Genomic DNA, 15,360 nt, shown 5'->3' on the forward strand with positions numbered 1-15,360 from the left:
GAGCAAGGGATAGAAATGTAGAAAGAGAGGGGAGGGTGAGAGTGAGGGTGAGGGAGGGAGAGGAGAGAAAGAGTAAGAGAAGCAGAGAGAGAGAGAGAGGAGAGAGAAAAACAAAAAAGAGGGGAAAAGAGAAAATGAGAGAAGGGGAGAGAAGACAATAGAAAGAGATGGAGTGTAGAGAAATAGAGGTAAAGAGGGAGGGTAAAGAAAGTGGCCCCAAGACGCCAGACTTCGAACAGGGCAACTGTAGGCATCATTTTTTGCCAAGATTTCACCGGTGGACTCCGGGGGACGCGACGCACCCTACTATTAAGTTTCATAACTTTCTGATAACTCTAGGTTAGTCGCAAATATATTGTTTAATTTGACTTTGTCATTCAGGACCTACTGTATATAGATGAGTTTGCATCAAGGCAAGGAGAAGCTCGACATGCGGATCGATGGAAGGATTCAGCTTTGTAGGAGTATATTGGTAACCTTGTTGCATGTTTGGTGGTCTTCCATAAGAAGTGCTCACTAGGAGGGCAAGAAATAATCATGAAAATTCGAGCTTTGACCAAGTTTGGACATTTTCGAGCGATATTTGTGACATCTAGCTTGGAGAATGTGGTGCTAATCAAGCGTTGTTTGACCAAACGTGTAGTGGAGTAATGTGTGTGCTTGCTACATTAAGCAATCTCGCTAAAGTGTCAGATTCACTTCTCCTGGAGAACAAGCCGAAGGGGAAGCGTATCATTTTTAAGCAAAGAAGGAACTTATATTTTCATTTGAAGCTGGCCCCTCCTCTCCACCGATGAAAAAGTCAAGGAACAATTGAGAGTTCTTATTGGCTATCGGCTTTTTGTATCTACCATCACTAACAGCCATCATATGTATTTTTCTTGATGAATATAAGATACTTTACTTTGTCCCTACAAATAAATATTTATTAAATAAATGTGTGGTTTGTATAAGTGTGACGATAATGTGTGATACGTGAATGATGCATTCGCATAGGTTAACATAATTCAACACGTAGTACTGCACTTGCGATTGTGTAAGTGTGACGATAATGTGTGGTACGTGAATGAGGCATCCACATATATTAACATAATTCAACACGTAGTACTGCACTTGCGATTGTGCATAAGCAATAATGTAACTTGTATTCATATGTATTACTACTTTTGATGTGTTTGTGCATTTACCAAAAATTAAGAGTCATGCGTTTCAAGAAACAAAACAAAACAACTTTACTCAATTATTTGATTTCAATACACATCGCATGAGATATTATGTATATATAAATAAATATTCTAATGTGGCAGAGTATACAAAATTTTTTGGCCTTCCAAGATGTTATGGCATTGTTACACTCATTACAAACCCTGCATCATTAATCTAGTAAACTATAGTGGGCCCCCTTTGCCGTGTCGAAGCTGAATGATAAAGTTCATGTCTTTATCTGTGATTGTGACACGCTTTTCATGGATAGCCGCAAGCTGTCTATCATTGAACAAGTCGATGAGAAACCTCTCTACAACTGTTTGTAGGGCCTCCGTAGCTGCAACAGTCCACCTTTTTGCTGGTGGGCCATCCTGCACTCGTGCCCAAAATCTTCCCATCCCTTTTAGCTCCAAGTCTTCCATGACTTCTTGAACTACCTTATGAAAAGAACTTTTTGATATGAGAAGCTCGTATCCACATTGGATTCTCGTTATCTCTCGAAGGGCGACAGTGCCCGGTTTCCATCTCCTCTTCTTCTGTGGTGGTCCTTGTGCTCTATGGGGAGCACCTATTTGCTACACTAGAGGAGGCTCCACCTTGTGCTCCAGGTGGCGGGCCTTGGCATGCTGTCTTTCCGGGGCAAAAATGGCAACATGCTTGCTTGGTGCGTGCCATGCAAGCTCAAGCAAGGCAATATAGAGAAGAGACAGAGGTTGGGGATGTGAAAATGGAGGAAGCAAAGAAAGTAAAATGTGAAAATGAGAAGAAGAATGAACTTTTAACCCATTTAAACCCCAAAACTGGGTTAGTACAACTTCATACGCACTATCCATCGTGTGATTGTAAATCCATAACCTTTTATCGAAATGCAATAAAACTTCACACACACTTTGTTAGGTGGCCAAGAGCCTAGAAAAGTGGCTCTAGATGCCAGACTTTGGACCAGGGATTTGCAGTCACTTTTTTTCAAAAAAATAATAATTTGGGCTCTTGGCCACCTAACGAGTGTGCGTGTAAAGTTTCCTCGCATTCCGATATAGTTTAGTATTTTAAAAATTATCCCATATCAAAATTATGGACAGATTGATAATTGAGAAATCAACATCGCGGACTACTGGCCCTTAGAAACTTCGTACCACATATACTATACAGAGGCATCAGGAGTAAAGTCCACAATAAGAAATGGCAAATTTTTGCATGTTATTCCTATTGAAATTGATAGTGCTAACAAAAATTATAAGTAAGAATTGAAAATACAACGAAGATGCACAGTCAAAGTTGAGAGAAAAGGACAAGTGTAAAATTTTAATTCATATTTTAAGGGCGCATACAATAGTTTTGCACTGGGACATAGTCATATGTCTAATGCACGAGGATAACACTATGCCAAAAAAGATAACATTACAAACTGTGTTCATTCCATTGGAATGAATGCATCCTTCATTGCTTGAAGATTTTTTACAAGTTGGAAGTCCTTGGGAGTTACAGTGATGCGCTTCACATGTATTGCTCAACGTTAAGCATCATTCATCAAGTCAACTAAAAAGGCCTATGCAGCACACTGTAGAGCATGAAGACATTCTTTTGTGAAAGATCAGGTCTATCCTGACCTTGAGCCAAAAACCACCTCTTGCTTTCTGTGTGGTAGAGGTCTTGCACAATCTCACAAACAAGTCTCGAGAAGCTCGCCTTCGGAATGATAACATCAAAAGAGCGTTGATACCTTCTAATTTCTCTCAAGACAATTGTACGTGGCTTTCACTTGCGTTTCTTGTGAGGATGCTGAGGAGGACCCTTGTGAGGGCGGCTTGAGGAAGGTGGATTAGGTTGAGAAGGAGATGCATTTGAGCTAGTAGATGCTCCAAGGGGCTGAACACGATATGGGGCTCTAAGCAAAAGCTTATTTGCAACTACCTTAGACCTAGCTATTTTTCCTGCACAAGAGATGTAAGAACTCAATGAATAAGATAGAAAGTGAAACCCTCTTTTATATAACCCTAAACTTTGAGACTCATTCACATAGATGCACACTCTCTCTTTCTCTCTTAAACTATGAATTTCATTCACACTGACTCACATTGTTCATCTTACTATCTTAGCTCTCTTTTAACCCATTTGATGCCTTGTCGAAGCCTTGTTTCTAGCCACTTTGCATATTTTTCTTTGGCACTTGAGGCTTCATAACACACTCTTTTAGTAACACAGCGTCATTCCATCATGTCTGTACCCGATTCATCAGCACTTTCATTTACTCTCTTTTTGCGAGAGTTTAGCTTCATCAGCACTTTCTTTGGTATGCACCACATGCTATCCAATGTGAATTTTCCATCCCTTGTGTGGACCAAATTCCAATGCTTCCCTTTTCTGCAAAGTATGGCCCATGTGTCTCAAGGATATGCTACAAAGATACATATCACAAATTAGTAAAATTATGCTCAATTGTTTATACAATTTTAAAATATTAACTTAGTATGCACCATGTAATGTCTGATAGAGCTTTTTTCCCATGCTTTCGTAGAAGCTATGCACAACATTGATAAATTCTTGCTTATCTTCATTGTTAAACACCATCTTGTGAAGTAAGGGAGCTAATTTATTAAGACTTATCCAAACCTTAGCTTTGGCCAATGTTTTTTTTCTTCCATTACTTCGATTAGGAACTGCAAAATGTAAATTTTTCCACCGATTGTAGTCCTGCAACCTACGAACCATGACATTCCCTTCCTCATTGATGGGTGCTGAGAGAAACTTCCTAGCCTTTTCTCCTCCAAAGCAAGGATTTTTTGGCAAGTTACCAGATTTTCTTGATCTCTTCTCATCTTTTTCAATCATCACTTGATGCTTGTGTAGCCCAATTTTTGATAGCACTCGCTCCACATTCCTACATGTTGCAATGGCTTGTTTTTCTGGTTGCATCCTATAAGCAAAGAAAATGTATTCATATACAAGTTTCTCCATGATTCTGACAAAAGCATGCGATGAACAAATATGAATACGATCCAAGGGAATGTTGAAGATGAGCTTCCAAGTGGGATCTTCTCTATTGCGCATCCATGCAACACTTGTCACCCTTCGCCAGTTTTTATTTCCGTCCTTTCCTTCCACTCTCTCTGTCAAGCAATATAGGCATGGATTCTTTGTATTTGCACCATTGGAGATTCCACACATGCATTTTAAAGTTTTTAAGTCTCCTGCAAGATGCCATTCAACCAAGTATTGACCATACCCTTCAATCGAGAGCATCTCACCATGTTCCTAACGATCGATGATGCTTGGAATGCTTGTATGCATAACAAATAGCTACAGCACCTCAAATGTTTCCTTAGGAACTTCAAATGCGCTGAGCCACCACACATGGCACTCTGATTGAACACTAAAGTTCCCTGGATTGTTCTTGTCAAATTGTAAAGCTCTATTCATCAAAGTTACACTAACTCTTTCAAGTTTACTCCTTTGACGACCTCACTTTCATCTAATTTTATAACAAATTGCAATTTACCATTACATTCCTCAACAGACATATTATAGTACATTACCATTACCGACTGCACCTTGTTCAAATCTAAATAGTAATTGTTGAGTTCGATGAACTTCACCTCATATGCATTTTTTATCCCATCCTTTAGTGTTTCCACACATTGAACATGCATGGGATCTCCTATCAACTTCAAAACCTTTGTATTAAGTTTCCATCAGGCCTCTATTAACTTTGAAGGTTGAGGAAGAGGCACGATTCTATTTTTCTTCAGCACACGACCAAACCCATCCACTACAAGGGATCGGGCTCATACCCGCGCTCCTAGCCGCACAAAATGACTTGGGAAAAAAAGTGTCGGGCCCGTGTAATAGCGCGTGTATCATCGCGGCCAGAGACATGCGTGTAAAAGCGCGTGTACAGTGACAGCCAGTCGCGCGAATACACGACCCCATACACGCGTTCTGCGTAGTTTTGCTGCAAATTTACACGCGAATCTAACAGACTATCCGCGCAAATATACGCGATTTTGACAGATGACACGCGCTTATACACGCAATCGCAGAGGGAAAAAAAAAATCCAGAGAGTGCTTTTGGGTGCCTGGATGCTGTTCCAGCATCCAGCCACCCAAAGGCACTCTCTGGATTTTTTTTTGGTGCATTGCACCATAAAAAAAGAGCGATTTAGATTTCAAGACTCACTCTCTATGAATACACGATTCAATATTACTATCTAAAACTTAATACACGACTCAAGACTCACGATTCAATACATTGTCAATACATGATACATTTGTGTACAAGGGAGTCCATATGTCAAAATAGCCCATGGCTTTAATTAGGAACAAATATATACAAAGTCAAATAGGGAGCTAGGTGCAAAAAAGCCCATGGCTTCAGTTACAAAAATTTTTTGTACAACCACATCCTACAGTATTCTGAAAGCTAATCAGAGGATGATGAGGACCCTGTGCTCTCTCCATGATCAGAGGAGCTCGCATCGGTATGTTCCGATGAGTGGTGCTCGCCTCTACCAGGAGCAGTGGAACGAACATCAGCAGTGGCGGCTGGATCATCAGGGGCAGGAGCATCAGCAGCTTGTGCCTGTTCAAGAAATATACCGTATGTAAGTATACATATATATGCAATTAAATAAACCAAAATCATTCATTTAGAGTTTTCAAGTACCTGTCGACCGTATGGTCTCATGGCCGCGTCAAACTGTGCATCTGTAATACGTCCCTCGTTTCTGAAGATGGCCCACGTGTCACGTCTGCTATTGCGGCGAGCATACCCAGTCTCGTGGGCTGTGGGCCCTCTCCCCATAACCCGTCGCTGTAACATAATCAAGATAGTTTGTAAGATCAAAACAATCATAGAATCAATGAATTTGGCAAACAATCAAATAAAGAGGCAAGTTACTTACGAACTCTGCCTCCCACGACTCGACGCCGCCAGATCCGAAATGCGACGATCCAATGGTCTCCATCTGGATCCGTCGTGCCTCCACATGCTGCCTGCTCTTCACGCCTCCCTCTACGCGCTTCTTTGCCTCCTTCCACTCGCGTTTGTGGGCAGTGGCAAGTTTCTCACAAGGATAGCCACCCGCAGCTACATTCACCCCATCATCGTACGCGAGTTTCTTAAGGTGAGATCTTTTATTACTTAAGATCTCCCTTATTCGCGTCCTTCCCCATACATCCGAGAATGTCGCTCGTGGGGGATTGGGGTACCGACTATGTACACTATCTAGGACCTCCCTAACTAACCGGCTATCCTGATCTTTAAATTTTACAAAACAGTTTCTATACATGTTTGAAACTACCCCCCGCATATACTCCATCACCTCTTTCCCTCTCGCATCCATGACTACCCCGCCCCTATCCGTAACATCGTAGAAAATCTCTCCCTCCACCTCTCTCGCCTCCTCCGACTCCTCATTGTCTCCTCGTACATGCCTCCCTCCATGCCCTCTCTCACCGCGTGCCCTACTACCCCCCCCACCAAAGCACCCGCCGCATAATCCTCCACTCCCGCTCTCCCTACTGCGGCGTCGGCTCTCATCTGTACTGCGGGAGTAGCCATGACTAGGGGTGGCTGCACGTGACTGTGTACGTGATTGTGGCTGTGAGGGAGCACGTGATGGTGGCCGTGAGCCCTCACGTGACGGTACAAAGGAGGGTGTGCGTGAGTGTGTCCGTGCAGGGGTGTGTCTCCTCGGTGAGCGTGTATGCGCAGGGGTACGTCTCGGCGGACTCGCACGCGTAGACGGCAGTGGAGAGGCTTGTGTACTTGGGGGCGCGGTGTGACCTGGGAGTCTAGGAGGAGGATGGGCATGCATATACTCTGTCAGCTCCACTGGATTAGGATGGCGCCCAAAATGGTTTATCATCTCCATCATCCAAGTGGCGTATGCCCACAGATCGGAGGAAGAGCCTGGATCCATGAAGAATCTGCAAAGCGTCGAAATTCCGCCTCAATGAACCAAGCAAAACATGCATATAAAAAATAAACATATCTCCTACAATATATCTCCTCAATATATCTCCTACAATATATAACCTACAACATATATCTACCATTCTAGAAAATAAACATATCTCTTACAATACCAAACATCGAATTAGTAGAAGATCATAAGCCAAAAGAAGAAGTTCATTTCGAATTAGTGACGAAATTCATGAAAAACAAAAACTCTTTCCTCTATCTTGACGGACATTGTCCATCAAGGGAGAAATGACTAAACACATACACAAGGGTTCCTTCTTCTCTCTTTCCTCTATCTTGACGGATGTCGTTTGTCAAGAAATAAATAGTTAAGCACATATACAATGTGTGTGAATTCTATCCTCTGTCGCTTTCAAGTACACATAGCACGGGTGGAAAGAAAGAAAGCGACAGATTTGCCAAAACAAACAAACGACAACCAACCTCTTTGAAAAGTCTTTGAAAAGTGAGTTTGTTGATTCTTGCTTCTCTCTCCCTTTCTGTGTTGTCTGCACCCTTTGCTTCTTTTGGGTAGTCCAAGAGGGAGAAGGCTGGTTCGAAGAGGCAGGTTCGGGGGTTTGGAAGAGCTGGAGGCATAGGTACTGTAGCGACAAAGAAAGAAGAAGAAGAAGTGTTTTGAAAGAGGGCTTTTGAAAGAAAGAAAGCGACGCAGAAAGAAGAAGAAGAAGTGTTTTGAAAGAGGGCTTTTGAAAGAAAGAAAGCGGCGCGCGCGGTAGGTAAACGCGAAAAGCACGCGTGTAAAAGCGCGTGTAAAAGTGCGTGTAAAAGCGCAGCAGAATACATTGTAGACGCGCCTGTACACGCGACACAGAGACTGTTTATACTTTTTTTAAAAATTGATTGTTCTTGTGTATCCATTGTTTTGTGCATAGGATGTGTATGATTTCACTAAAAACTGATCCTACTTCTGTATTGGTTATTTTGGACATAGCATGTCATCATCCTCTTCAAGCAGTTCTGGTGAGGATGAGACAATGCGTCATCGTGATCGCGACGTGTGGCTGGCACAAAGGATCAAGTGTACGTGTAATCGATGTCAAGGGTGCATTGTACGAGCGCGTCGAATTACATTGAATCACATCTCGATGTATGGAGAATGGATTCAAACAGGTTTAGAGGTGAGAAGATGTGAATTGAAAGTATTAAAATAACTCATGGTGTGCAAATTAATGGAGCGCGTTGTAATATATATACTGTGATTGAAGCAGGATGCAGTACCACACCCTAACATGGTGCCATACGCACGGCGAGAGCATGCAAAGCGTCGACGAGATGATGCTGGAGCTTCGGGATCTGTTGTCGGAGATGAGTGGGAAAGGGATGACAATAGCCCTGCACCCCACGAAGTTGTGGAAGAGGAAGTGTTTGATGACATGGTGCGGAATCTTTTTAGGGATGATCGCAAAGGTGTGGACGACAATGATATGGAACAAGAGCATCTCTACAACGCTTCATCGACACTGGTTTTTGAAGGGTGCACATTCTCTATTTTACGTGCTTCACTTGAACTGCTCAATATACAAACAGTTTATGGATGGAGCAATGCAAGTCTTGACGCATTATTGAAGTAAGCATTATAACTTGCAAATTTCAGTTAGTGGTTTTTGGTTTACAGTATAGGGTTTAGGGTTATGGGCTAATTGATGATATTGGATGCAGGCTATTATCAAACATGCTTCCAAAGGGGAATAGACTACCCACCTCAAGAGACAAAGCGAGGCGCTATGTGACATCTCTTGGAGGATTGGATTATGATCGCATACATGCATGCGTCAATGATTGCATTCTCTTTCGTGGGACGCATAAGGAGGCTCGACAGTGTCCCACGAATTTCTTGATCAGGTGGATAGCTCTTTGCCGCGACTATGGAGCAATGAAGAGGACTTGAGGATGACGTCTATTGTGCCTCAAGGAAAAGGACAGAGCAAAGTAATTGAGAGAACATTGATTGATGATCTTAATTTCACTTGCATCCTTAATAGTGATGTGATGAGCAGATGGGTTACAAGATACGAGGATGCAAAGACAAAAAGGCAAGCAGACAGAGCTCTCTTTCGGAGGCAACATGGCTCTCGTAAGGCGTACCCTAAGCATCTAGCAACACTTCTGAATGATATTCATGTTGATTGGTTGCATGAGGAAATGGAGAGAGCAGAGAGAGATGAGGGGCTGCATATCACGGCGGAAGAATGGGAGTATGCACGAGGATGCATGTTAAAGGTACATAGAACAAATGTAAATTTGCATTCTTTGTAAGTGATTGGCTTTTCATATTTATTCACATTAATTGCTTACATAGATATTGCTTATATTTTGGTCCAGTGCACTATGTTCAATGCTATATGGTGTGAAGGCAAGCATTTTCGAACACAAAGAATAGATGAAAAGAGGAATACACAAGATTGCGGTGTCATTAGTAGCTTTGAGGGAGCCAATGGAAAAATTGATGATTATTGTGGCACAATCCAAGACATATATAGACTTGACTTTCGCCGCTTCTTTGTGTATGTTTTGGATGTCAAATGGCAAATGAACGTGGTGGAAAAAGGGCCTAACGCAACGATAAAACGCCATGCAAGTGGCTATGTAACTATTGACTCTACAAAGTTTTGGCAAACAAAGAAAGATAGGCTCGTATTGCCACAACAATGTGAGCAGGTATGCATTTTTTTACAAATGTGTTTCATGTACATATATATCTAAGCTCGCGCACCCCTTGACTTTTGATATGCTAATTAATTAATGAATTATGTGTATTTGAGCAGGTTATCTATCTGCCAATGGTGCATGACAGTAAATGGTGGTATGTCATCCCTATTGCACCACGTTCCAAAGTAATGTATAATACATTCACTGATATGGAGCATATGGAGGATGTGGCAAGCCGCAAAGAAGATGATGTCGAACATGCCAATGTAGATGATCATGATAATGAGGATGAGCGTGCCATTTCTCATGATCATGAGGATGACCCTTCCATTGAGGATGATGGTGATGATGATGAGAATGATCAAGGCATCGGTACCATTATCAATGGGCAAAATAGCGATAGTAGAATAAATTTAATCGTAGCCTTACAAATTGATCAAATGGATATTGATGTTGATCGTTTGGCAAGGATGGATCTTATTGAAGATGAGATCGAACCCTAACCAATCCATCACTGTATTGTTCCAAATTCATGACATTTCTATTGTATACTTTGTCTTTCAATAACCATATGAAGATATATTTTTCAATATATTACGTTGTTGTAAGTGCATGTAGTGGGATTTTGTAATGGTTTGTAAACACTGCAATGCACAATGACATTTTTAAAACTTAATGGTTTTCTGTTTTGAAAAGAAATGGATTTCTGTAGTTAGGCTCTGTGTCGCGTGTAACAGAGCGTGTATTATGACAGACTTAACGCGCAAATACACGCGCCCACACATGCAATTATACACGCGCTGTTACATGCATGTATACACGCGCCCGATATTGCTGTAAGTATAAACGACCATACACGCGCCCGTAACTTTTCACGTGTAATGGACGCGTGTATGGCGGCATTGTGTTGTAGTGATCCTTCACACCTTTGAATATCTTTAAGTAAGTCATTGTGCTAATACCGACCCTGTCACAAATAGATTGTGCATCCATAGTTGAGAACTCATTTGATACATCTTTTAACGTGCACTAAATCACATTTTTCTTCACAGCCTTAAACTTAGGATTACTCAAAGTGTTTTTCAATGTACTTGCCTTCGGCAATCTACTAATACATGATCCAACCTCATCCTCATCTAGGTTCTCTTTCTGAGCTACCTTACATGCTTTGATACGTCTCTTCCACTCGCTGCTATTCAAAATTAACTCATTAATTGGCTTCTTCTTTCATTTGCGCTCCTATGTTAGCTTGCTATTAATCATTCTCAAGTCGTCCAATTGTGTCCTTGCCTCCTCATATGAGATACCAATGTCATGGATAGTATCCTACATTGAAATAATTTGATTGTTTTGTTGAATTATAATGTCATTCAACTGTACCACTTGTCCTTTGTGCAGTTGCATCATGGCAATTTTTAATGGTTTCTTAGCAAGTTGTAAATACTTTGAACGCCTGATCATTGAGCCGCCTAGTATAACCAAGTAACCCATTTTCACCCTCGTACACATACTTCAGCAAATTTGTGATTCCTAAGAAAGTTGGAGGTCTATTATTTAAGGGGTCAATTGGGTAGATTCCCCCATCAACCCACAAATCCACATGTTTCAATCCCATTTTCCTGTAACTCTGCAAAACCTGAGGGTTGACATTGGTACACTGGGTTCTTTTGAATAATGGGGTATATTCAATCTCTACCTCAATATGCAGCTCCTTCTTTCCTGTATTCATTTTACTATTAATAGAAATGAGGAGCCTACTTGGTTGTCACAAGAGGTAGAGTGAAGATGCATAGAGAGGCACACAAAGGTGCCAAGGGAAAGGAGGGTGTATGTAATTCACTCTGTTAATGAAGGTTGGTTGCATAAACACAGAGAAGAGGTCACAATAGAGCCATGAGAGAGTATAGATATAAGGAGAAATATCTCAGAGGGTAGGGATGTCCAAGACTTTTCATATTTTAGATATTTCTATTTTGCCTCCAAAGACATTTCCAAAAAACACAAAATTTGACCAGTTGGTTTGTTTTTTGACCAAAATCTAGGATATAAAAAAGACCCAAAATATCTTAAAAGAAACTTTCAAAATTTTATTTTCCTTGCTCTCGATTAAAAAATCAATTACCTTGTATCTACTAATCATTTTTCATTGAAAATGAAGCATCACACTCCCGTAACTAACGCCTTTTTTAATATAAAATTTGGTTGAAAAAGGCTTCTTGAATGAGGAGAGAGAAGGAATCTGAGTATATCTTTGTAGATAATATAAAAAATGTAAAATGAGATTGCAAAAGTGGAGAGAGAGGAGGATTATTTTACTATTCTTCTCTCCTCTTTTCCTTGTTTTAATGAGGAGAGGGGAGGACTAAAAGGCCCATTTAACATAATATTAGTGAGTTTGGGAATCTCCCAATTCCCATTTTTCGAATACTAAAAAGGTTGCACCCAGATAACATGCCCACAAGTTTCTCAAAACCATACGATGTAACATATAATTGGAAAGTGCTTGAAAAATGGAATCTATTGAGCTATAGAATGCCCAATTTGGAGTTATGGTGTTCAAGTTATGACAAATCTAAAGATTTGACCATGTGTCCCAAACTTATGGAAAATTCCCATATTTCCCAATATGGTGTTATTTGTGAGTTTATTTTTTTCCTAATGGGAGGTGCTCTGGCCACAGTCAAGCACTCATGGTCACTTGTAACTACCTCACACTCCCCAAGTTTTGTCCACTAAAGAAGAGCGCATTGTAAAGAAAATTATCAAGTCTATTCGAACCTTGACGCGCATGATACGTTCCCTCAGAACCTCTTTTTCTAAATATGACCAACTCTATCAGGGCTAAAATCCCATGATTGGCATAAGAAATGACAAGTACCTTTTGGCCTCAATTGTAAGTGATCTGCGTATTTTGCTATCTAGTGTCTAGTCAATGTTCGTAATGCTTCTTTATTTGTGGTAGTTTGTACTACTGATTGTGATCATGGGATGCCTTACTCCAAAAATACACAGGGTTATTTATAGGTTGTCGAATTTACTGCAATGAATCTCATAGAAGGAGATCAAGACATCTTCTATTGAATCCACAAGGTGGGGAGTAGTGGAGACGGTTTGTCTCTTTGAGAAGTACTTGCCCACCAATATGCTCACGATACAAAGCCACCTCTTAGTACATCTTGTAGATGAAGTGGAGATTGCAAGACCCATCCATATGTGATGGATATTCTTTTTGGAGTATCTCATGAAAACCCTAAAAGGCTTTGTGTGACAAGGACTTCAGCCAGAAGGTAGCATGGTTGAAGGTTTGGCTAGTGTAAGATGCATTAGTGCATATTTCTCAATGGCTACTAACAATGGATTCAGACAATAGTATGCTATTGTGCTGAAAGAAAATGATAGACTGATCGAAGATGTGGTGATTGTAAAATATTACACGGCGTAGTGAACAGAATCTGAGAAAGAGATAGAGAGTACACAACAGATAAGAGGAGAATCAGTAAATTCTTTAACTCCAAACAATTGATACAAAGATGGCTCTGTCCACCCGTGCGCTTCCATTGTGTGAAGCTTAGATGGCGATCTAGACAGAAGATAGGTGAAGAGCTTAAGGCTAGCTGGAACAACTCTGACTAGGTGAAAGATGAGTGTGTGATGGCTACGAAGGGGTTTAGCTTTTATAGCCTGCGAAGGTCGTTAGTTTGGCTTGCTGACCGACCTACCATATGAGCCTCCACTAGTCGGCCATGGAATATTCCAGGGAATATTCCCTTTACCATCGGGCCGGGGGCACTGCCCCCGGACCCCCGCCAAGGGGGCCGCTGGCCCCCCCTGGGACCCCCCAGTGGCCACTTCCGCGGCCCGCGGACCCCACAATAGGGGCCCCTTTTAACTCCCTTACACCGCAACTCGATGCAATGCGCCTCAAGTTGCTACCAGCTTAACCACTCTGTCTAACCCAAAGATTAGACCCACAATGGTCACCTTTTTGCCATCCGGTCACATAGACCTCATCTGATATACAAGTCAGGACTCCACCAATGTCCGGGCTCACACTTGGCTTCTCCTCATAATGGGGGCCTTACAACTTTGAGCACCATGGATCATTGGTAGCACCTAATGAGGGTGGGGCATTGATCATATCTAACACTCCCCCTCAATGTCCACCCATAGGTGAACTATCTCCTTGGCCCAATGCCGAGTCTCTGAAGATGAACTTGAAGCAAATCCTTCGTAAGTGCTTTGGTGAAGATATCTGCTCCATTCTCCTCTGTTGAACAGAAGACCGATTCCACTATCCCATCCTCCATCAAATCACGCACATAGTGATACTGGATCTCTATATGTTTGGTGTATGCATGAAACACTGGATTTTTGGCAATGGCGATGCAACTCTGATTCTCACATCTCATCACAGTTGGTTCTTCATCCTGCACTCCCATATGCCATAGAATCCTTCTCAACCATACGGTCTCACATGCAGCAAAACAAGCTGCCTTGTACTCTGCTTCGGTAGAAGACAATGCCACTGTTGGTTGCTTCTTACTAATCCAAGAGAAAATTCCTGAACCCAAAGAGAAACAATAACTAGAAACTGACTTCCTGGAATCAATGTCTCCTGCCCAATCTGAGTCACAGTTCCCCACAAGAGAAGTTCCGAAACTGTATGTGATACCATAGTCAAGAGTTTTCTTCAAGTTCTGAAACTGTGTCTGAGCACCCGCATCCCAACCTTCCAATGACTCTCATGAGGTTTGTTTGGAGACCTGCTCAAAATACCAACAGCAAAACTGATATCTGGTCTGGTGTTACACAAGTAGATCAAACTGCCGACCAACCTCCTATACCTCCCAATGTCTGCTAGTGCTGATGTATCCTCGACGGATAACTTTGCATTCACCTCCATAGGTGTAGCTATCTCCTTGCACTCGGTCATGCCAAATGCCTTCAAGATCTCCCATGCATACTTCTTCTAAGAGATGAAGATCTTCCCTGGCTCTTGCCACACTTCAATCCCCAAACAATAGTGCAGCAAGCCCAAGTCTGTCATGTCAAACTCAGAACTCAAAGCCTTTCGAGTTTGGTTGATCATATCTTCATAGTCACATGTAATAAGAAGGTCGTCCACATATAGGACAATCACTACAGACTTTTTACCATCCCTGTAAACATACAAGTTAGCATCTGAGGCACATCTTTTGAAGTTTAGGTTTAAAAAGAACCTATCTATCCGCTGGTACCATGCTCTGGGGGCTTGTTTTAGCCCATACAATGCCTTCTTCAATTTACACACTTTGTTCTCAGAATGGGGGGCCTCAAACCCTGGTGGCTGAGCCACGTACACCTCCTCCTTGAGATCACCATTTAAGAACGCTGACTTAACATCCATTTGGTATACTGGCCACTTCTCATGGGCAGCCACTGCAAGTACCGTGCGAATAGTGGTCATTCTAGCAGTTGGGGTAAATGACTCTTGAAAATCAAACCCTTCAACTTGTGAAAATCCTTGGGCAACGAGTCTAGCT

At 41.7% G+C, this 15,360-nt stretch overlaps 1 protein-coding gene across 1 annotated transcript; it reads right to left on the reverse strand.

The window, feature by feature from the left end:
* Nucleotides 1–5,626: 5,626 nt before the first annotated feature.
* On the reverse strand, nucleotides 5,627–6,170 carry LOC148018950 (uncharacterized). Its single transcript, XM_087660922.1, has 3 exons — nucleotides 6,108–6,170; nucleotides 5,870–6,016; nucleotides 5,627–5,785 (listed from the first exon to the last, which is right to left on the reverse strand). Exons 1-3 carry the CDS (start codon nucleotides 6,168–6,170, stop codon nucleotides 5,627–5,629), a joined length of 369 nt encoding a protein of 122 aa, XP_087517048.1.
* Between the last annotated feature and the right edge of the window lie 9,190 nt (nucleotides 6,171–15,360).

Source organism: Lygodium microphyllum, chromosome 20 (genome assembly GCF_053477565.2).
Source record: "Lygodium microphyllum isolate KBCC chromosome 20, Lygodium_microphyllum_v1.1.10, whole genome shotgun sequence".
NCBI classification, from domain to species: domain Eukaryota; kingdom Viridiplantae; phylum Streptophyta; class Polypodiopsida; order Schizaeales; family Lygodiaceae; genus Lygodium; species Lygodium microphyllum.